The sequence below is a fragment of the Pteropus vampyrus genome, unplaced genomic scaffold (assembly GCF_000151845.1).
Source record: "Pteropus vampyrus isolate Shadow unplaced genomic scaffold, Pvam_2.0 Scaffold963, whole genome shotgun sequence".
NCBI classification, from domain to species: domain Eukaryota; kingdom Metazoa; phylum Chordata; class Mammalia; order Chiroptera; family Pteropodidae; genus Pteropus; species Pteropus vampyrus.
Window position 1 is genome coordinate 28428 of NW_011889744.1, and position 24730 is coordinate 53157.

Here is a 24730-nt window from a genome sequence, read left to right on the forward strand (position 1 = left end):
TGTCTTGTTAGTTTGTTGCTTTCGATTTATATCCCACACATAAGTGAAATCATATGGTTCTCAACTTTTTATGTCTGACTTATTTTGCTTAGCACGATAATTTCAGATCCATCCATGTCGCAAATGGCAGTATTTCATCTTTTCTTATGGCTGACTAATACACCATTGCACATAAACAAGCTCACTACCTTTTAAAAGGACTTTTTTTTATAATAAGCTTTCACAATCAACAAAAATAACATTTTAGAAACCTAACAGAAAAATGAGCAAAGGACATGAATAAATAAATGTAAACAAAAAAGTTCAGCCTGATTAATAATTAAATAAATGCAAATTAAAAGAAGACATGACTTTTTACCTATTGCCTTATAAAGTTCTTAACAATATAAGTAGGATTAAAAGTTATTGAACCTGGATATCTTGAAACTGGAGGTTTGGTTGAACGAGTAGGCTTTAAACCTAGAAAAATAAATTTGATTCCATTCACCAGCCTTATTGATAAAAATTATGAATTTGATTTTTTATTTCATAGGAAGATTATTCCTCAAAATAAAAAATATGCATACTTATGAAATTTGCATTTCTACTTCTGAGAATATTACCTAAACATATATTCACACAGGTACATAAATGTTCATTATAATTTTATATTCTATACTATGAATACCAGAAGTTAATAACAAATCATAAAAATGTGTTCAGAGTAAATATATTAAAAAAAAATACCATCCAGATAGTATCATACCACATAATTTGTATACTTTCCTTTTCCATTTTATATTTCATGAACACTTTTTCATATTAGCATCATCAGGTCTACTTTTTCACCATTATATATTATTGATCCCTTCCATATAGTTTTTCTCCGATGATAAAAAAAATTAATAATTCCATGAGTTTTGATTTTTTGTCTTTAAAAAAGATCCCCATCATTTCTCCTCTTTATGAGCTTTTTCTCACAATCAATTCTCTTCTTTGAAACACTAAACTGCCTCAGTGTTTATAAATCCTTAATTAATTCTTGTGGTCAATTCTTTCAACAGAGCCTATCAACAAATACAGTATCCCACAGTGCGCTAGGACTATGTGAGTAAATGTGGATGAGTTGGTGAGAATAAATTGCACATGCAATCTTAATTTCTCAGTCCAGCAAAAAACCATCTCTTTTACCACCCTCTTCTCACCCCCAAACCTCACAGCACTCAACTAATGTATTCAGGGAGGCTACCAGGTACCAGATATACAGGAATTATTATAAAAAGGTGTTCTAATTATTGTATTAACATGCATAATTCCCCTCAATCCTTTAAAATATTAGGACAACAGGAAATATACAAATAAATTAGATGTATTTGAGTTCAACACCTTTATTAATCAGAAAACCAAAGCCCACAGTAAGCAGAGCAAAACTAGGACCCTGAGCAAGGTCAGCCCAGGCTAATGTTCTCCCCCCTATTCTTCTTGTCTCTGGTTTCTGCTTAAACCAAAGAGAAGCCAGAGATAGCAGCACTGAAATCAGAAGGCAATTCCTTCCACCATATCAAAATAATCTCTCTAGTCTTAAGGAGAGCATTAAAGAGCATTAAAGCAGAGCATAAAATACTCCATTTTATTTTAATAAATGAAGACTGTTCGTGCCTTTCAGTTGCTATGAAATTTAGTTTCTATTTCAAATGGACATGCTCAGTAAGGGAAAAAGAATAATTGTATGAGGTGGGGAAGGGTGGGGGTAGTAGAAATACAAGTCTTATTATGGAAGACAGCAGAAATTTCCCAGTTCAAATTGTGCTATATAAAAAGAGCTAAACTGGTTGCAGTCCGGAAAATGAAACATAGCCCTGAACCAGAAAGAAACTTTCAATGTGTCAACAGATTATTTTTAAAATAAATTAAAATAAAAAAGTCGATGTCACAAAAAAATACATATTAGAAAACAAATGCTCTTTACTAATGTCAATTGGAGTAATACTATAAGTCATATATGAGCTTCCTTTAAGAGCTTCCTATATGCCGGGTATTGTGCTAAGTGCTTTAAGTGCAACTAATTTAAGCTTTATATCACACAGCAAGGAAAGCATTAAATCATTTTACATATAAGTAAATACATCTGAAGTTTAAGTAACTTGCCCAGGTTTACATAGCTATTTATATCTGCAGACTATGGCAAATAATTTTAGAATCACTAACAATGAAAATGGCTGCGAATATGTTCTTTCACCTTCTCTTACTAAAAGTAATGAATGAGTATAAATACATGAATTTAAAGAATTTCTGTAAAATGTATGCAAGAAGTTATTAAATTTGAATGACTCAAAATAAGAGATTTTATATTAAGAAGGACTGACATTGAAAAACATAATAATGTAGGATCAATCACTTGGGAATTATCACTTTCTTTTCATTTATATGAATTATGGCTTTAATTCTTCAATTATTTAGTAAAAGTTCCAGTGATTCAATTTATTGTGAAAAATGGTTGCTATCCATTTTTATACATAAAAATACCAAATAAGAGAAATTTATATACCTGTGTGATGTACATAATGTGCTAAGAACCCTATGAAAACATACAAAATCAAAACAGCATAATTCTATGTGAATTTTATGTCATACATCTGTCATGGATAGGAATACAAGACAGAATTAATTACTAAAATTGCCTCTTTTCAGTTATTCTGTATCACTGATATTTAATGTCAAAAATAAACTCTTAAAAAAAAAACCAAGACAGAAAATGATAAAATTTGTACCTTTAATACATGTTGGCATCTCAGGCTCCCAAGTACTGTTTTCACCACAGAACACTGGGTTGCTGCCATGAAGGTAGAAACCTTTCAGGCATTCAAATAAAACCACAGCTTGATAATAAAATTTTTCTTTAATTCCTGATACCAGTCTTCCATTCTCGAGTACTGGATATTCACATTTGACCACTGAGAAATAGAGAAATTCCAAAAATAATAGAAAGTTGCTTTAATAAAATATGGGAAAAAATAGTGCAAAGCATTGATTTCTGTGGAAAGAGAGAAGGAATGAAAGACAAGATGTTAACTAAAAAAAAAAAAAAAAGACTATATATGCATTTTAATTCCAGGTAAACAGATTTAGAGAAATCTAGTAAAGTTTTTACACCTAGAACAAACTTTCATTATAGTTTATTGGTTTCCTATATATTTGTTTACTTATTTATTTATTATTTTTAAAATTTGTATATTCTGCAAATTTTGAGAAAGGTGTGACTATCAGATACAAATTCTGGGTAAGCTCAAAGGCAACTTTTGGTACTCTATAGGTCTAGGAATTTTTTTAAATTGCATGCTGACACTGATTATAGTACCTTGCTTTTTAGAAAGGCAGGAAGACTCTTGTGAGAAGGTAATACTTGAGCTCAGATGTAAAAGCTGAAAAGGAGCTAGCCATGCAAAGATGTGCAAATAGAAAGTCCTCAGGTAGCAACAACGTATATGAACTGGGATGTTCAAGAAATAGAAAGGCTAGTGGAGTTAGGGCCATGTTTTCCAAACCTTTAGACTATAACCCACAGATCAAACACCACACTATACATTGTAAACCAGTATATAATCCTATAGGTCTGAGATAAAGATAAAAGTTAATATTTAGAATTCATCTTAGTACAATGGTATTTCTCATTCTACTCTGTTTTGCCAGAAGTAAAATGCTGGCCATGACCTTCCAGATTGACTTCAGGATCCAGTAAAGGGTTTGGAAGAATTTGGAAAACAAAAAACAATGGGCTGGGCAGTGATTGCAGGAGAACATCCTATGAGATTAAATCTGAGCAATAGAAAAGGGCCCATAATGTATAGCCTTTTAAACCAGAACAGTGCTCTTCCTCGTTGCCTGTGATGTGCATTTCCATCAGATATCATTTCCTTTTATCCTGAAAAACTTCCTTTAGCAATTCTTATTGTGCAGGTTGGGTAGTGACACTATACATGGTCTTAGACTATTATTGACTGTGTTCCTTATGCTGTTCCTTATACTTCACATCCCTGTGGCTGCTTTTTTTTTTAAAAAAATAAAGTTATTGGAGTGACATTGGTTAATAAAATTATATAGGTTTCAAGTATACAATTCAATAATACATCATCTGTATATTGCATTGTGTGTCCATCATCCAATGTCATACTTCTGTCACCATATATTTGACTCCCTTTACCCTCCCTGACCCTCCTTTCCTTCTGGTAACCATTAAACTTTTGTCTGTGTCAATGAGTTTTTGTTTGTTGCTTCCAGTTTTATGTCCCACATATGACTGAAATCATATAGTTCTCAACTTTTCCTTTCTGACTCATTTTGCTTTAGCATGATAATCTCAAGATCCATCCATGTTATCGAAAATGGCAGTATTTCATCTTTTCTTATGATTGGGTAATATTCCATTGTATATATGTGCCCCATCTTTTTTATCTAATCATCAAAGGACACTTCGATCACTTCTATATCTTGGCCACCGTGGATAATGCTGCAATGAACAGCGGGGTGCATATATCAAAAGAAATCATCAACAGAATAAATAGGCGACCTTCTGAATGGGAGAAGATATTTGCAAACAATATTTGCTTCCAATAAGGGGCTAATGTTCAAAATATATAAAAAACTCATACAACTCAACAACAACAAATAAGCAAACAATCCAATTAAAAAATGGGCAGAGGACCTGAACAGACATTTCTCCCAAGAAGACATAAATGGACAATAGACATATGAAAAGATGCTCAACTTCACTAGCTATTAGGAAAATGCAGACCAAAACCACAATGAGATACCATCTCATACCTGTAAGAAAGGTTATTATTAACAAGACAATAATAAGTGTTGGAGAGGTTGTGAGGAAAAAATGAACCTTCATACACTGCTGGTGGGAATGTGAGTTAGTACAGCCACTATGGAAAACAGAATGGAGGTTCCTGAAAAAATTAAGAATAGAATTACCATATGACCCAACAATCCATCTTCTGGGTGTCCACTCAGATATTTTAATATAAGAAAATATTTTTATTTTTAAGCCAGTGTGTTTTGAGTTTTTTGGTTCTTTCAAGCAAAAAAAAAAAAAATCCTAACTCATACATATACACAGTAGTTCACATTGTATAAATTAGAATGCCAGAAACATGTGAAGTTGGAGGTGGGGGATTCTACAATTAGAATTATTTTTATTTAACTTGACATATATTAAATTAGAAGTTAACGTAACAAGAAGAGGAAGTATATATGACTTTGTTTACTTATAGATAAACTATCTGCAAAGTCTTTCCACAGTATTTACAAAGAAAGAAAGAAAGAAATGGAAATACTATTACCTTTACACTCAGGAGGGTCAGTACTCCATGTGCTGGGCCCAGAACAAATAAGCTTGCTATCTCCAACAAGTGAATATTCCTCTGGTCCATTTGAAGGGTCACAACTATAAGTTACTAATTCATTATATTCAAATATATCCCTCCAACTATTTGTGTGCTTTCCATTTTTTATTTTTCCAGGTGGTTGACAAAAAATTTCTTTAGAAGAGAAAAAAAAAGAAATGCAAGAAAAAAGGTAAAAGATTAAAACATTTAGTAAAGTCTTATGAACTGTCTTCAATAAATTCATTAACATATGACTTCTACCCATTTAGAGGAAGGTGTTTATGAGAAAATGTATTACTCCAAGGTCAAACCATGTAGAAATACACTTTCAAAACAAAAATCACTTTTTTAGATACCTATGTAAAACACCTATATTTATATAAAAGGCAATGCTAAGCTTTGTTCTAGTCATAAGAGTCACTAAAAATTTAATGACAAAATATGTTTGCGATTAAAGATAAAATTCACTGCTACCTGAGAAATGCTTTGTAATTTATAAATATATTCATTTGCTAAATCATTGGTTCACAGTAATACCAAGATATTGTCTTTTTTCACTTTAATACTTATGAACGTATGTTGAAAGTTTCCAGAAGCTACAAATGGTGTTATTTTGTAACAGACTGAATCCGTATGTCTTTCTTTAAGCCAGATTTTGAAGAGATTATAAAAATGTAAAACAATGCCACAATTCTATTCGTTTTGGAAATTTTGTTTTAATCTTTTTTAAATTAAATTTATTAGGGTGACATTGGTTAACGAAATTATATAGGTTTCAAGTGTACAATTCAATAATATGTCATATGTATATTGTATTGTATGTTCACCACCCAAAGTTGAATTTCCTTTTGTCACTATATATTTGACCCCTATTACCCTAATCTACCTCCCCATTCTTCGCTTTCCCTCTAGTTACTAAATATTTGTCTCTATGAGTTTTTTTCTTCATTTGTTGCTTTCAATTTTATTTTTCATAAAAAATATATTCTATGTGTTATCATGTATTGTTTTAAAAAATAAATTAATAAATATTTTAGAAACTTACTTTTAATTCTAACATAATGAATATTAATAAACATAACCCACATAAAGAAACTTTCTTGGGATCTTTGTTAATTTAAAAGCATAAAGGGCAAACAACAAGGGTTGGTGAGGGTGTGGAAAAAAGAGAAATTTTTTTGTGAACTGTTGTTGGGATTGTAAATTGGTGCAGCCACTATGGAAAACATTATGAAGGTGCTTCGAAATATTAAAAATAGAACTACCATACAACTCAGCAATTGTATTTGTGGATATTATCTGAAGAGAACAAAAACATTAATTTGAAAAGATATATGCACCCCTAGGTACATTGAAGCATTATTTACAACAGCCAAGGTATAGAAACAACCTAGGTGTCCATCAATAGATGAATGGATAAAGAAGATGTGAGACATATAGGTATACACACATACATACATATACAATGGAATATTACTCAGACATAAATAAGAATGAAAATTTGCCATTTGCAAAAACATAAATGGGCCTAGAGGGTATTACGCTAAGTGAAATGTCAGACAGAGAAAGCAAATACCACATGATTTCATTTATATGTATAATCTAAGAAAAACAAACAAAGAGAAATAGACTAATAGATACAGAGAACAAACATGGTTGCCAGAACAAAGGGGCCTGGAAGGATGGGTGTAAAAGGTTAAGGGGAATATGAAATAAAACTTCCCATTATAAAATAAATAACTCACATGAATGTAATGTACAGAACAGAGAATATGGTCAATAATGGTGTAATAAATTTGTATGGTGACAGATGGTTACTTGACTTATCATGGTGATCACATTGTAAGGCACGTAAATGTTTAATCACTCTGTTGTACACCTGAAACTAATATAATATTGCATGTCAACTATACTTTAAAAAAATCCATGTGAGTCCTAAGGCCAAAAGGGCTGAGAATTGCTGGTCTAAATTCTAAAGGAAAAATTTACTTACTTTCACATTTTGGCAAATCATAGTTCCAATACACTTTGTCTCCAGAACGTTTACAAGTAAGAATTTTTTCTCCTCTTAAGTAATAACTAAATGAAAAAATAAAAGGTTACTGTTTTCTTTAACAGTTAACAAGATACACATAATAATGCCAAAAATTTTCTTTTTTTTTTTTTTTCTGTACTACCATAATTTGAGGGGGAATTTTCTTAAAAGACATAACGTAATAAAATGCTAACTGAGTTTGGAATTTAACTACATTAATGGTTTCTGCATTTGAACACACATTGGCAAGGAAAAGATATCTAAATAAATCTGTCATGCCTGTGTCTGGCCTCTTCTGCAATATTTGGCAGTCACACACATATTAACTTTGCTTTTGCTCCTTCCATTCTGCTTGGTCACAACAATGACTGAGTAGAGACATAAGGCTCTAGAGCCTGCTTGTGTGTATTCAAGTCCCAGCTCCACAACTGACTTGTTATTTGAGCTTAGCCAAGTCCTTTAATATTTCTCTTGCTCAGTTTCCTCATCTATGAAAAGGGGATAATAGTATATACCTTGTAGGATTGTTCTGAGTATTAATGAGTTAGCATCTGGCACATAGGGAGTGCTAGGTTTTAGCTCTTAATACAGGCATACCTCAGAGATCTCATAGGTTCAGTTCCAGACCACCACAATAAAGTGAAAATCATAATAAATTGAATCACACAAAATTTCTGGCTTATCAGTACATATAAAAGTTATATTTATACTACACTGTAGTCTATAAAGTGTGCAATAGCATTATGTCTAAAGAAACAATGTACATGCCTTAATCTAAAAATACTTTATTTCTAAAAATTTCTAAACATCATCTGAGCCTTCAATGAGTTGCAACATTTTTACTGGTGGAGGGTTATGCCTTGATGTTAATGAAAATGCAACATATGCAAAGTACGATAAAGCAAAGCACAATATAATGGGATACATATGTATTCTTTAGATCAGATTATCTTTCTAGGAATAGCTCAGGCATAGCATTTGATGAAAACTATTCTGATGATTTAAATTCACAGTATTCTCTTCTTTTAGACTCTCATTGTAATAATCATCAATAACTATTTGGTATTTCTTATTTACTATTGAAAGTTCTCTGTATATATTGTGTTTGTCAATAAGGCAACTAATTCTAAGAGAAGAATCTATGTCTTAAATATTTGGTATCCTTCAATGTGCTTAAGCAGTCTCTCTAGCTGAACTATTAACTGGATGTTCCCATATTTTTACTTGATTAAGTTAAAAAATAGTGAAACCACTTGTACATGGTTCTAGTTGACTTATCCATCAATGCTCATTCACTTTTTCTATATCTATTATTTTAAAAGAGAATTCTGGGAAGATGGCAGAGTAGGATGCACTAAGACTGTCTCCCCAACTAGACAAAAATTGTAATGGCAGAATTTGATGTAACTATTTTGGAACTCCGAAGTCTGTTGAAGGCTTTCAGCTCCCAGGGGAAGGTTCTGACAGGTAAATGTAATTTCAATTTCAGCTCTTAGGAAAATAGCAACTACACATCTCTGACCCTCAACAATGTTTCAGCCAGCTGTGTTATGAGTTCTTGGAACAGGCTGCAGTAGCCAGGGTGGGCAAAAATATCCTCCAAATATCAGGGATCTGTGCTCTGATTGCTGCTTCTAAATCACAGAGAAGCAGACAAAGAGATGCACATGTTGCAGCATCTCCCCGCTTGCTGGCAAGTCGTTTTCTCCCCAGCTGAAGTGACTTTCAAGGGATTTAAAGATCATACACCCTTTGCTCCCCACTCTATTTTTTGCTTTTCCCCTCTCAGGAGCCAGACATTAAAAACCAGTATCTTCAAAAATAATTGCATATATATGGAAAATTAGAAATTGAGTTCATGTGCTCAGGGAAAGGCTCAGGAACGAACTGAGATACTCAGTTTACATCTCAGGCTCATCTTGAGCACAAAGATAAAAAATTAAAAAAAAATAAAAAATAAAATAACAAAACCCAGCAAGTTCTAAGGAAGGTGAAGAAGCTGATTTCCAGAGTTGCCAAATTTTTAAATGATCTACAAAGCATACAAAGAAAAAGGAAAGTACAATCCATTTAAAAGAAAAATATAAAAAAAAATTGTCCCTGATAAAGACATGATGGCAGATTTCTAGACAAAGACTTCAAAATAACTATCTTAAAGAAGCTCAAAGAACTAAATGAAGAAGTAGAGAAAGTTAAGAAAATTATGTGTGAATAAAGTAGAAATATCAAAGACAGAAATTGGCAAAGAGAATACATGAAGAAATCATGGCTGACAACTTCCCAAATTTGATAAAAGACATGAATATAAACATCCAAGAAGCTCAATGACTTCCAAGTAAAATGATCTCAAAGATATCCACACTAAGACATAATACAGTTGGCCCTTTGAATCTGCGGGTTCCACATCTGTGGATTTAACCAACCAAGAATTGAAAATATTCTTAAAAGGAAAAAGTACAGACTTTTTTGTTATTATTCCCTAAACAATTCAGTGTCACAACTATTTACATAGCATTTGTCTTGTATTAGGTATTATAAGTAATTGAGACATGATTTAAAACATATGGGGAGGATGTGTGTAGGTTATATGCAAATATTATGCCATTTTATAGAAGGACTTTGGTTGGTATCTGTAGAGGGGTGGGGAAGGAATCCTGGAAACAATATCCCATGTATACCTAGGGAGTACTATAATAAAACTTTCAAAAACCAAAGACAAAGAGAGACTCTTGAAGACAGAAAGAGAGAAGTGAATCATCACATACAAAGGATCCTCAGTAAGATAATCAGATAATCAAAAACTTTGGTGGCCAGAAGTACAGACTTTGGGCTGAAATACTAAAAGTGCTAAAAGGAAAAAAAAAAAATCTTTAAACAAAAAATACTTTATTCGGCAAAAGTGTCTTCAAAAGTGAAGGAAAATTAAAATAGTCTTAGATAAACAAAAGCTGAAGGAGTTTGACCACTAGACCACTCCTGCAAGAAATCCTCAAGGGAGTCATCCAAGGGGAAATGAAAGGACACTAGAAAGTGACTTTTGTCATATGGAAAAATAAACATCTCATTAAAGTTAAATACATGGGCAATTATAAAAGCTCATATTATTGTAATAATAGTTTGTAACTGTAATTTTTGTTTTTGTCACAATTTAAGAGATAATATATTTAAAGAAAAAACAATTATTATTGTAAAAACTAGCATTACTGTAACTGTGTTTTTAAACTCCAAATTCTGTTTTCTATAGAAGCTAAAAAAAACTTAATGCTTTTAAAAGAACTATTAATTTATGCTTTGGGACACACAATTATATAAAGACGAGATTTTGTGATGGTAACAAACAAATGGGGTGAGAATGGAGCTGTGAAGGAGCTAAATTTTTGATGTTATGATGTTAAGCTAGCAAAAATTCTAATTTAGATTGACATAACTAGGATTTTAAATATAATCTCCCTACTAACCACAAGAAAAAAGCCATAGAATATACACAAAAGGAAATGAAAAAGGAATTTAGACATTTCACTACAAAAACACAACTAAAAAAAAGAAAACAGTAATGCAGGAAATGAGAGATTAAAAAAAAAACTATAAAACATATAGAAAGCAAATAGCACAAAGACAAAAGTCCTTCTTTGTCACTAATTACTTTAAATTTAAATGACTTAAATGCTCTAATCAAAAGAAAAAGATTGGCAGAATGGATAAAAACACATGATCCTACTATATGCCGTCTACAAGAGACACACTTGAGATCCAAAGACAAAATCAAGTTGAGATTGAATGGATGGGAAAAGATGTTTCATGCAAACAGTAACCAAAAGAGAGCAAGGGTGGCTATACTAATATCAGATAAATAGACTTAAAATAAAAAAGGTTACAAGAGACAAAGGACATTAAATATTAATAAAAGGTACATGTAACAAGAAAATATCACAGTTATAGACATTTATGCACCTAATGTCAGATCATCAAAACACATGAAGCAAAAACAGAAGTGAAGCATTTTTACAATAATAATTAGACACTTCAATACCCCAACCCAATAAAGGATGGAACAACCAGTCAGAAGGTATTTAAGGAATTAGAAGACTTCCACAAAACATTTGTGTCCGCCCTCAACTCTGAGAATCGATTATTTTAAATAGGTGTACTTTATTATCAAAGATAAAGTCACCATGATTAGTACATTTTTGATGTTTATAATAATCTTATCATTACATGTCTCAAGTATTATATAATATGCTTTCCTTCAATTTAAGTTTCTTTCTATTAAGTACATATTTTTCAGTCTCCGTAAAAAGCCCAAGAGCTAATTGGTTAGTACAACTTGTCACACAGGAAGCATAACAGAATAATTTTATGAGAATGCTTAAGAGTAGCAAAACAAAAATTAAATTGGTAATATTTACCTTATGTCCTCTAAGGAACAACTTACTTACCCCTCATCACAAAAAAAGTGAAATTCTTTATCGAACTGAAAGCCAATGTAAAGGGTATGATTTGGGTCTAATATTCCACCATTTAAAACTTGTGGAGTTGTACATTCTTTTCCTAAAATAGAATTTTCAAATTCATTTTTATATCAGTTTCAAAACAGATTTAAATCAGGATCAAAATTCTACCCTGCTATTTTCAATTCATACAATATTATTTTCTTCAGTTAACTATTAAAGGGCAAATGTAAAATTCACATTTACCCAGGCAACCAATTGCTTACAAAAAATTCCTAGATTTATTAAAGCCTAAAAGGCATTGTTCTCTAAAACTTAGTTTCACATATGACAATCATCATTGTCATAATGGAAAATGAACTCTAAAATGTGTAAAAAAACTCACCAGAGCATGCGTACACACACACACACACACAAAGATGCACGTGCACGCACTCACACACACACAGACACACAGACACACAGACACACACACACACACACACACACACACACACACACACAAGGTATTTACTTACTGGAACAACCTTCAGGGATAGGGTGCCATGAGCTATTTTCCTCACAATAGGTACTAGTGGAATGAAATAGTAACTGATAGTGCCCTGGTTTACAATAATAATATACTTTTTCCCCAGGTGAATACGAAGATTTAGGGACACCCTTTAACGTCATAGAGTCAAACTCTGGTGGTTCACCACAGGCATCTAGAGAGAAGAAAATAAGAACATAAAAATAGTATTTTAATCTCTTTGACCAGCCAGGGACTGTAGCCTGGTAGCAAGTAGGTAGTACATAATATTTGGAAAGGTCTTTGGCAAGATTTTAAATAACTGTTCCATGTTTTCACCCAAGTGGCGGTAATACTGGAGGATGTGCTGTGCTTGTTTTAAATAACATACTATTAGCTTTGGTTTGTTGAGGAATTAATTGAATGTCTTTCTTTTTTCTTTCTTTCTTTCTTTTTTTTTTTTTGGCGAGGCAACCTTTGGTTGCCTCACAAATTGCAAGGACCTTGTCAGCTTACAATCCCTTATTTTTTATTTTTTACGCCTACAGCATCTGGTCTTCCTAGGTGGTCTCCCATCCAAGTACTAACCAGGTCCGACCCTGCTTAGCTTCCAAGATTGGCTGGGATCGGGCTTGTTCAGGGTAGCATGGCCGTAGATTGAATTGAATTTTTTTCAAAAGTAAACTGAAGAGACAAAATCAAGGTTTTTGGTCTTAAAAATATATACAGGAATACATGATTCCCCACTTCTTTCTAAATTCATTTAGAAACTCACTTCCCTTCTAAGAAGTTTTCTATAGTATATAGCACTATGCTCAGGTTACTCTTTCATAGTTTGAAACAAACTTATGATCACACTTGTCACTTCAGGCTTAGTCTCCTCTCAGGAGGCAAGCTCTTTGAGGTCAGGGATCACACGCCTTCCTTTTCTACTTCACTCTGTACCCAGCAGATGTTCAAAAAGTGATACAGAAGAATGTCAGAAACATGAATGAGTGAGAGATGTCCCCAGATCTCTCCCCTTGAAACAACAGTAAGCTGAACATCTAAAACTCAACAAAAAACCCTCAACCTGCACACAAGCACATCAGAGCGAGGGATCTGTGAATAAGAGCTACCATAGGTCAGAACCCCAGGATTTGGGTGGTAGACTAGGGGAAACAAAAAAGCTTCCTCTTGCAGCCAGAGCTCCCTGTAGGAAGAGTGGGGAAGAGAGAAGGTGCGGCAGGTTCTCTGTACAGCCCTGCCTGAGAGAGCTGTGCACTCCACACAGCAGCAGTACCCAAGGATCACCACAGAAAGCAGAGAAATGGAGAAGGTGGAGAAGCAAGTTGATATTACCAGCCAGGGTTGCAAAACGCGAGGCTGAGCAGCAGCTCCCATCTCCCAACCCAGATGGCACCTACCCCCATATCCTCCAAGACCAAACACTGCAGAAACTGTCACTAACACTGACAGGGACTGAGACTGAGGGTAATGAGTGTGACTGAATATTTATAAGGGGAAAAAAAGGGCATTATTAAGACTTTTTATAAAGCATGGATCCAAGAGGCTTATACACCACTTACTGGAAACCAAAAGAAAAACATCTTCTTAGCAATAGGCTAAAGAGAGACCTTTATATAATAAATCCTCTCTCTGGGAAAAAAGCAGAATATGCTTCCTTTAATGTCTATGTGGAGAAATAGTCCATTAAACACCATGAACAACCAGGGTGAAAAGGCAGCTCAGAAAGAAAGAGAAAAATCATAGAAATATGCAACTTAATGACATAGAAATATGCAACTTAAATGACAGAGAATTCAGGATGGTACTTCTGAGAAAACTCAATGAGACCCAAAATAATTCATATCAACAATTTCAGCAATCGAAAAAACAACTAGATCAGCAAAATGAGTTTTTTAGCAAGGAGATTGAAACCCTTAAAAAGAACCAAATAGAACTTCTGAAGATAAAGAACACAGTACACTGAAAGAGGTGAAGAATGAAATAGTAAGCTTGGGAAATAGGGTTGACCAAATGGAAGAAAGAATCAGTGATATTAAAGACAGAAATCTAGAAATAAATCAGAAGGACAAAGAGAGAAACCAAAAAATAAAAAACAATGGAAGAGAAATACAAGAACTAGCTGACACCATCAGAAAAGAAAACAGAAGAACATGGGCATTCTCGAAGGAGAGGAAAAGGAGCAGGGATTAGAAAACATTTTCAGACAAATAGTTGACGAGAATTCCCCTAATCTAAGGAATGAACTGGAGCTTGGAATTCAAGATGTCAACAAACACCAAATTATCTCAACCCAAAAAGGCATTCTCCAAGACAGCATATTAAAATTATCAGAAATCAAAGACAAAGAAAGAATTTTCAGGGCAGCCAGAAAAAGAAGACAGTTACTTATATATAAAAAACAAAAACCAAAACCATTAGAGTATCATCAGACTTCTCAGCACAAACCTTACAAGCCAGAAAGGAGTGGAATCAAATATTCAAACTATTAAATGAAAGGAACTACCAGCCAAGTATAATATATACAGCATACTTTTCCTTTAGATATGAAGGAGAAATAAAGATCTTTCCAGACATACAAAAATTGAGGGAATTCTTTACTACAAAGCCTGAAATACTGAAAGAGATCAGCTCACCTGAAACAAAATGACAAAATAATACATAACTATGAGTAAGCTGCTTCTCAGGCAAACAGAAGTAGAGTAGTGCAACCCTTATTAAGAACCGGGCATTATAAGCATAAATGATAAGAAGAAATTTACTATTACAAGATAATAATGAAAGTTCAGCACACATAGGGACAAACTGAGACAAGCATGACAGAAAAAGGGAATATTCGAAGATTTAAATTAGCAAAAGGGAATGGAGATAAGGTACACACAGAAGAAAATGGACTACTATATAGATAACTACCCTCTACATATTTGTAATGGTAACCACATACCAAAGATTCAGAACTGAAATATATAACATAAAACAAGAAGAATCAGAAGGAAAATCCACAAAACCCAACCAGAAAAACAAAACAAAACAAAACAAACAAAACAAAACAAAACAGAAACACAAGGACAAGGAAGCAATGGAAACACCAACCTACCAGAGAGCAAAAATAATAAAATGGCTATAGGAAAACCTCATATTTCAATAATCACTCTAAATGTAAATGGACTGAACTCACCAATAAAAAGGCACAGACTTGCAGATTGGATCGAAAAGCAAAATCCAACCATATGCTGCCTCCAGGAGACACATCTCAGTTCCAAAGACAAATATAGACTCGAAGTGAAAGGGTAGAAATGATATTTCAAGCAAATGGGATTCAAAGAAAAGTGGAAGTGGTGGTACCAATATGAGATGAAATAGTCTTCAAAATAAAAAAGGTAAAGAAAGATACTGAAGGACACTTCATAATGATAAAGGGAGTTATACACCAAGAAGACATAATACTTATTAATATCTCTACTCCCAATTGGGGAGCCCCGAAATATGTAAAAAAATTACTAACAGAACTAAAGGGAGAAACAGATCAAAACACTATAGCAGGGGACCTAAATACACCACTGTTGGATATGAACAGATCATCCAAACAGAAAATCAGTAAGAAAATAACATCCTTAAATGACACATTAGACCAACTGGACATTTACAGAACTTTTCATCGCAAAATGATTATACATTCTTCTCTACTGCACATGGAACATTCTCAAGGATTGACCACATACTAGGACACAGAGATAGCCTCAACAAATATAAGATGGTTGAAATCATATTCTCTGAGCATAATGCTTTGAAGCTGAAGATCAACTGTAAAAAGTGGGAAGAACCACAAATATATGGTGATTAAACAACATGATATTGAAGAAGGACAGGGTCAAAGAAGAAATAAAAAGAAAGATCAAGAGATACATAGAAACGAATGATAATTATAGTACAACATATCAAAACTTTTGGGACATGACAAAAGTGGTAATAAGAGGAAAGTTCATATCATTACAGGACTACCTCAGAAAATAAGAATCAGCCCAAATAAACGACCTAATGATTCATCTTAGAAAACTAGAAAATGAAGAACAAATAAAGCCTAAAGTCAGCAGAAGGAAAGAAATATTCAAAATTAGAACAGAAATAAATGAAATTGAAAAAAAAATAGAAAAAATAAATACAACAAAGAGCTGGTTCTTTGAGGAGGTTAATAAAATTGATAAACCCGTGGCTAGGCTCACTAAAGAAAAGAGAGAAAGGACATAAATAAACAAAATCAGGAATGAAAGAGGAGAAATTATGACAGACACCGCAGAAATACAAAGAATTATATAAGAATACTATGAAAAAGTATGTAATAACAAATTTAATAATCTAGAAGAAATGGACAAGAACTAAGAAAGATACAACCTCCTAAACTGAATCAAGAAGAACTGGAAAATCTAAATAGACCGATCAGCAGTATGAAAATTGAAAAAATTATCCAAAAACTACCAAAAAGTAAAAGTCCAAGACCAGATGGCTTCACCAGTGAATTCTACCAAACATTCAAAGATTTAACACCTATTCTCAAATCCTTACAAAAAATCGAAGAGGAGGCAATATTTTCTAACTCATTTTATGAGGCCAATATTACCCTGATACCAAAACCTGGTAAAGATAACACAAATAAAGAAAACTACAGACAAATATCTCTCATGAACACAGATGCAAAAATCCTAAATAAGATCCTAGCAAACCGAATACAGCAACATATTAAAAATATTACAAACCATGATCAAGTGGGCTTCATCCCAGAGGCACAGGGATGGTTCAACATATGGAAATTGATTAATGTGATGCACCACATAAACAAATTAAAAAATAAGAATCATATGATCATATCAATAGATAAAGAAAAAGCCTTTGACAGGATACGGCATCCATTTATGATCAAAACACTTAACAAAATTGGTATAGAAGCAAAGTACCTTAATGTAATAAAGGCCATATATGACAAGCCCTCAGCCAACAATACACTTAATGATGAAAAACTAAAAACCTTTCCTCTAAGATCAGGAAAAAGACAAGGCTGTCACCATCTCCACTGTTATTTAATATAACATTGGAGGCCCTAGCGAGTACAATCGGGCAAGTGAAAGATATAAAAGGCATCCAAATAGGAAATGAAGAAGTCAATCAGTCACTATTTGTGGATGACATCATTCTCTATATAGAAAACTCTAAAGACTCCACAAGAATACTACTAGAAAAAATAAGTAAATACAGTAAAATTTCTTGATACAAAATCCATAGCTTTCCTATATTCTAATAATGAATTATCAGGAAAAAAAAAAAGTGGAAAAAGAATTCCTTTTGCAATTGCAACAAAAAGAATAAAATATGTAGGAACAAATTTAACGAAACATGTGAAGGACCTTTATGATGAAAACTATAAGACCCTATTAAAAGAGACTGAAAAAGATATAAAGAAAAGGAAAGATATTCTGTGTTCTTGGATTGGAAGAATCAACATAGTTAAAATGACCTTATTACCTAAAGCATTATACAGATTTAATGCAATCCCCATCAAAATCCCACTGGCATTTTTTAAAGAAATAGAACAAAAAATCATCAGATTTGTATGGAAGCACAAAAGACCCCGAATTGCCAAAGCCATCCTGAGAAAAAAGAACAAGTCTGAAGTCATCCCTCTGCCTGACTTCAAATTATACTACAAAGCGACAATAATCAAAATGGCATGGTATTGGCAGATAAACAGCCATAAAGATCAGAGGAACAGAATTGAGAGTCCAGAAGGAAACCCCCGTTTATATAGGCAAATAATTTTCAACAAAAGAGCCAAAAACATAGTGGAGAAAGGAAAGCCTCTTCAATAAATGGTGCTGGGGAAACTGAAAAGTCACCTGCAAAAGAATGAAATTAGATTGTTGCCAACCACCACACATCAAAACTATCTTAAAATGGATTAAAGAGTTGAATGTAAGACCTGAAACAATAAATTGCACAGAAGAAAACATAGGAACTAAACTCACGGACCTTGGACTTAAAGAGGATTTCATGAATTTGACCTCAAAGGCAAGGGGAGTAAAAGCAGAAAGAAATGAATTGGACTACATCAAACTAAAAAGCTTCTGTTCAGCAAAAAAAATTGTCAACACGGTAAAGAGACAACCATCTCAATGGGAAAATATATTTGCAAGCAGCGCCTCTGAGAAATAATACTCAAAATATAAGAACTCATACGACTCAATAACAACAGAAAAACAAATGACCCAATCAAAGAATGGACAGGAAATCTGAACAGACACTTCTCCTAGAGGGCATACAAATGGCCAATAAATATTTAAAAATATGTTCAACATCGCTAGTTATTAGGGAAATATAAATCAAAACCACGATGAGATGCCATCTCACACCTGCTAGAATAGTTATAATCACCAGGAGAAGGAATAACAAATGTTGGAGAGGATGCGGAGAAAAAGGAGCCCTCATACACTGCTGGTGGGATTGAAAATTGGTATAGCCACTATGCAAAACAGTACAGAGGGTCCTCAAAAAACTAAGAATTAATCTACCTTATGATCCAGCAATCCTTCTACCCCAAACACTTGAAATATTTGAAACACATGTCCAAAAAGATATTTGCACACTGACGTTCATAGCAGCGTTATTCACAGTGGCCAGGACATGGAAGCAACTGAAGTATCCCACAGTAGATGATTGGGTAAAGAAGCTGTGGTGCATATATGCAATGGAATATTACTCAGCCATAAGAAGAGATGAAATACTGCCATTTACAACCTATGGATGGACCTTAAGATAATCATGCTAAGCGAAATAAGCCAGACAGAAAAAGTTGAAAACCACGTGATATCACTTACATGTGGGATATAAACCTAAAAGCAACAAACAAGACAAACAAACAGAGACTCATGGACACGGACAATAGACTAGTGGTTTCCAGAGGGTAGAGGGGAGGGGGGAGGTGGGAGGTAGGTGGGGTAACAGGGGTCAAATATGTGGTGACAGAAAGAAATCTAACTATGGGCGGTGAACACCCAATGCAATATATATATGACTTACTGTTTAATTGTACACCTGAAACACTGAATTTCGTTAACCAATGTCGCCATAATATAAATATAAAATAAAAGATTTCTGGTATAAAAAAATGAAATGATATTGTAGGAGGTGATAACTATATAGGCATTGTGGATTTCATAAAACAAAATAAATATGGACTAAAGTGTTTCAAAATATGAGACTTCATTTCATGTATGTCATATTAGTGAACCGAGCATTTCTTAAGTGAATAGATACCATTTGAATATCAAAAATTACTACTTTGAATAGCCTAACATAAATAGCCTGCATTTTTGAAAATTATTTTAAATATAATTTAATCTTCCATCACTGATCAATGGGTCATGCATTCTCTCAGGGGTTCCCTGAGGTAGTTGTTTGAGCTGTGTATTGAATATATCCCTCAATAACGCTACTATAATGCTATGCTGTTAGAATTTTTTACTTCTGGGGTTTTTTTTTATAGTTTATTTTTTCTCCCTAGAATAGTGCCATTTTTACTTCTACAATTTCTATACTTTTTAATTATCTGTTGGCTTGAAAATCTAACAAATATGTTAGAACAATATGTAAGTTAATATGATGGAGACATAAAGTGTCCTAAAGGTCGAAAAGAATGCACAGGCTTCTCCTATAAGGTTAAGGACCTACGGAAAAAGATGATGGATATGTTTTCATTCCTGAGGAACCCTTCTTTTCTTACTGCCTAGATTGGTCTTATTTCAGATTGAGAGACTGGTCGAGAATTCTACACAAGTGAAATTTTACTCTTATTTCATATCATATTCTAAATTCTAAAATTCTCTTGTATATACACAGTCCAACATTTCATTTCCATCATGTCCTGATATCCACCTGTTGGCCTAACATTTTCAACATTTCTACTGTGCTGACCTAGATATCTGTTCCTCAGTCAACTGCCCAAAATGAAATAAATGCAAAAACCCAACCAAAAAAGTCCTAGTAATTAAATCATTGTTTGAAGAGTATTAGTAAAAAGGCGAGTTTTATTAATAACATTATTTACTGAATACCTGAGCCAGACATCCTCACAATAAAAAAATAAATATGAGCTAGAAATTCTGTATAATTCCGTTTAGACACAAATACACAGCATCATTCTAGAATTTCCTGGAACCACTAAGAGAGAAATCACATAACAGCATGTCTGCGATTAAATTATACAAGTCTCCATTGTTTTATGCTTTCATTGGAAAGAAAATTTCTAATACGACTTTTTAATAGAATAAGTACCTTTAAATATATATATATATTTATGTAATACATATATAGACAATACATATTTCATTCCATTCAATGAAACATGAAACAAACTTAGTGACTGGCCTTCCGCTTTAGATTATGAGCTGTTGGGGAACATTATATTACCATTATTTATCGTTCATTTCTTTCGATTCTAATTTCTCGCTAGGTTTGGCTCAACACTTTTAGGCTGCTTCGGGGCTCCCTTCAAATAGGACCCAAATACATTAGGGAATAGAACAGGACATTGCCTGTATTATATGGGAATATGAAGTAAGTCCATGGTAAAAGAAAGAGAGAGGAAGAGAGGAAGGGAGGGAGGAAGGAAGGAAGGAAGGAAGGAAGGAAGGGAGGGAGGGAGGGAGGGAGGGAGGGAGGAAGGGAGGGAAAAAAGTTAGTCCTGCATACTAATAACACCGTTATGATTTGGGAGCCACAGGAGCCTGTTACCTTATGTACCAAAAGCACTATGCTCCCTTTCCTCTAAAACTCTGGCACCTGAAGCCTGCTTTTACACAAAGGCTCCAAGCACAACATGCGCTTCCCAGCCTTCGCGCAAAGCACACAGTTTCCATGCCCCACACGCTGCACCGCTGGCCTGTCACCGGATAAAACCTGGCTCGGAGATCCCTAGTCCAACCCACGGGGCACGAACGCCCCACTAACCAAGGCTTCACCCCGCCCAGGAAACAGTACAAACCCTCCTCAGCGGCACAGTAGGGGCCCTAGCAACATCCCCACACACCTGGGCACTCAAGAATAAGCCCTCACCTTGGGCATTAGGTCTGAGTTCCCCAGCCTGATTGGCTCAGTCCCAAAACACCATCAAGCCCTTTCTAGGGACACACTTTGGCTCTGGGCAAACACCAGTCGCGCCCAGCGCCCAGCGCCCCGCGCCCCGCAGGGCTGGGTGCCTACCACCAAGCAACCTTCACCATGGGCACCACACGGTTGCCACCGCCCTGGATCCGTGCACAGCCCAACCCGGGCTCTCTGGCTATGCCTTCACATCAACCCCGCAACATCCGGGTTGACCCAGCCCCGCGCCCCCTACCTGGCCCACCAACCAAAGCTCCCTCCCTGCCCTCGAGTAGGTCAGCCTGCTCCCTAACCCAATTCCAGTTTGCCCCCGGAATGCACTTCTTCTCCAGGCCCCTACCGGAGAATGTAGGTAGCAGGCACCCAAGAGCCCCCAAAAGTATCCCAACCAACCACCAAGAAATAAAGGTACTCTCGGTACAGCGGGGAGTTTCTCTGTGCATCGCGCAAGACGCAGTCATTTTGGGGGAGATTAGCGGGAAACCTGAGGGACGGTGAGCATTTATATACCTTTTTGAGTGCAGATACCAGACGCAACAATCCGCAGACTCACAAAGCTTCAAGTGAGGAACTTCAGATGGGCGTGACATACACGGCTACAGGGCGTTAGTGACCCGGGTACTGGGGTCATGCGGAGCCAATCAGCGAACAGAGAGGCGGGGCCGTGACGCAGGGGTTGGCAGCGTTAAGTCTGGAGGGAACATGTGTGCCTCTGCTGAGGTCTCACCGACCTAAGTCAGTCAGCTGGCAGCTCCGAAAAATTAAACCATTAAGTCATTATTGTTTTTTTTCCCCCCCAGAACGCTGGAATGAAAAACAAAGTGAATCGACCTGAAAATAGAAACCCAGAGCCCAGATAATCGTCGCCCAAGGGCCAACACCCCTCAGGGCTCCACTGTTGTTCTGGGGTCTCCAGACTGTCAGGATTACCAGGGTCCTTAGTTAATATTTGGCTTTGAGACGGGACATCTTTAGCAGGAAATGAAATGAAATGGGACATCTCTTGCAGAGTTAATCTTTTTAGTAAACCTAGTTAAGTTTTCTTCCCTCCTTCCTATGGAAAAGGCCCTCTCCCTCAAATCCTGGTAATTGCCCAGGCACTCAGACCCTCTGGCCATGGATAAGGGTCATCAGCCCATTGTTAAGCAGAGATGGTGTTAAGCCAGGCAGGGTCCTTAGAGTCTGAGTGGGGAGGGACTTTAAGCCAAAGAGTTTTTTTTAACTCTTTAGGAAATATATTAACCAAGCCTGTTTTCCTTTATTCACTTAATAGGGAAATCAATAATAAAAATTAATAGGTATATGATTTAAATAATGTTTGTATCTTCTTTTTCCTTGTCTAGGGACTGAGGTGGCACTTTAGCAGGAAACCCAAGACCCTACCCTCACTAAGTCAGGGAAAGAGCTCCATGAAACCCCTGTAGGCAAGGACTACAGCCATTGTCAGCAGGAAGCAGATAAGAAGAGACCTCTCCTCCCTCAACATCCATACTAATAGTAAGGGGGTTCACGGCTCTTATAAAAGAGGTAGGCAGGAAAGTTAGGGGGTTTCAGGTCTGCCTGCAAAGACACTGAGGTTATCCTGTCCTAGAAGGGGTCCTCCATAATCCACCTATAATTAAGCAAGCCAGAAGGCATTTTTTTAACTCACACAAAGAAATCAGTAGGCAGAGAATTGGGTGCCAGTTTAAGCCAGTCACTTGCACCTGCGCAATGAAGACCCCAACAACCTTCAACTCACCTGAGCCTCATTATACCATCAATATAACATGATGCATATGCCCGGAAGTTCATTAATATCATTATAACAGACTGAATTCTGGAAAAACTTATGCAGAAAGCAAAATGATGAATCACTGAGCCCTGTCAATCTTAGTTGTCAATCAAGGAAGCCCATCCCTCTAAGAAAAGTAACCACCCACAGCAAAAAGGGATAAAAACCCCAAAGGCTTTTGTTACCAGGCTTTTTGAGCCATGCTTCTCTTGCTTCGGCCCGCTTCCACAAATGGAAGTGTACTTTCCCTTCTAATAAAACTTTTCTTTTCTACTGTATTTCGGTGTCTTGTTCAATTCTTTGTTTGAGACATTAAGAACCTGGACAATGTGCCGGAAGAGGTTCCTCACTCTCAGATAACAGCATTACTCAGGCATAATTAGGGACAACACTTGAAATTTACATGATTGAATGTCTGCTACTGAATCCCATCAAAGCCTGTTAGAATTCCAAATCACAAAGATTGTTTCAGGCTGCTGCACGCCCAACTCCTAATGTAATATTACTCTGCCCCCAACTCCCTTTAGAGGATCCCTGGGAAGGTAACTTATTAAACAATGCTGCCATACTGGACCTCAATCTATGGGGCCCATGCCCTTTCGGAAATAATTTTTTTTTTTATTGAAGACAAAATATACATGCTTGAAAAAGTTAAGGACAAGGGTGTACTGAATGGCAAATTCTTGGAAGCAATGAATGTCATTGGAATTAGGATGGTTAGGAATTAAATAGGTGAAGTAGATAGGGAGAACTTTTTGGGTGAAATAATCTCTCAAACAATATTAAAGAAATTAAGAATGAGAAAGATATTTTGTAGAGTTGGGAGTACACCTGTATTACTAGTTAAAAGAAAAAAAGAGTAACACGATATGCATTAAAGAGCAAACAAAAGTGGTTAACATTTTCTTCCTATTAGTTGGCAAAGAATATGAGCATCAACTAATGTGAGTAAGCATTTTGAGGGGAGTAACACCCTCAGACTTTTAATTTTTAACATAACTTTTCCATATGTGAAAAGATTTAGAATGGACATAGCTTTTAAACGACCAGTTCTATGTAGATGTTACCCCAAAGAAATCATCAGAGATGTGAGTAAAAATTATAATTTTGGAAAAAATATAAACCCTAAGCATCTAGCAAAAGTATTAAGGAATTGATGGTAGGTAGCTTTATGAGATGAAATTCTATGAAGCAAGCAGTATAAAAAATATATAAATGTGAGAAACTATGTTATATTTGTAAGTGGAAAAAACAAACTCTAAATTTGGATATTCGTTTTATTAAAACAAAAAGTAATATATTGATAAACATAAAAAGAATTAACTAATACTTAATAAGATTATAGATATTTCATTTTCTTTGTGCTTTTTATTTTTCTTTTTTGACCTTCCGCTACATTTGGAATCAGGTAGAGAAAAAAATAAATCTAACATACACATC

At 34.9% G+C, this 24730-nt stretch overlaps 1 protein-coding gene and 1 pseudogene across 1 annotated transcript in view; both read right to left on the minus strand.

Moving 5' to 3' along the window:
* The window catches only part of LOC105309956 (membrane cofactor protein-like), a 27611-nt gene extending 5498 nt beyond the window's left edge, over positions 1 to 22113 (minus strand). Inside the window, exons 1-7 of the mRNA XM_011386162.2 lie at positions 22027 to 22113; positions 12371 to 12556; positions 11841 to 11952; positions 7363 to 7448; positions 5325 to 5522; positions 2751 to 2933; positions 412 to 459 (exon numbers count right to left, since the gene is read on the minus strand). Of these exons, the coding sequence (XP_011384464.1) occupies positions 412 to 459; positions 2751 to 2933; positions 5325 to 5522; positions 7363 to 7448; positions 11841 to 11952; positions 12371 to 12524 (781 nt within the window). The 5' untranslated portion in view covers positions 12525 to 12556; positions 22027 to 22113. The remainder of the gene's footprint in view (positions 1 to 411; positions 460 to 2750; positions 2934 to 5324; positions 5523 to 7362; positions 7449 to 11840; positions 11953 to 12370; positions 12557 to 22026) is intronic.
* LOC111734312 lies at positions 12900 to 13018 on the minus strand (annotated as a pseudogene).
* Positions 22114 to 24730: the final 2617 nt, after the last annotated feature.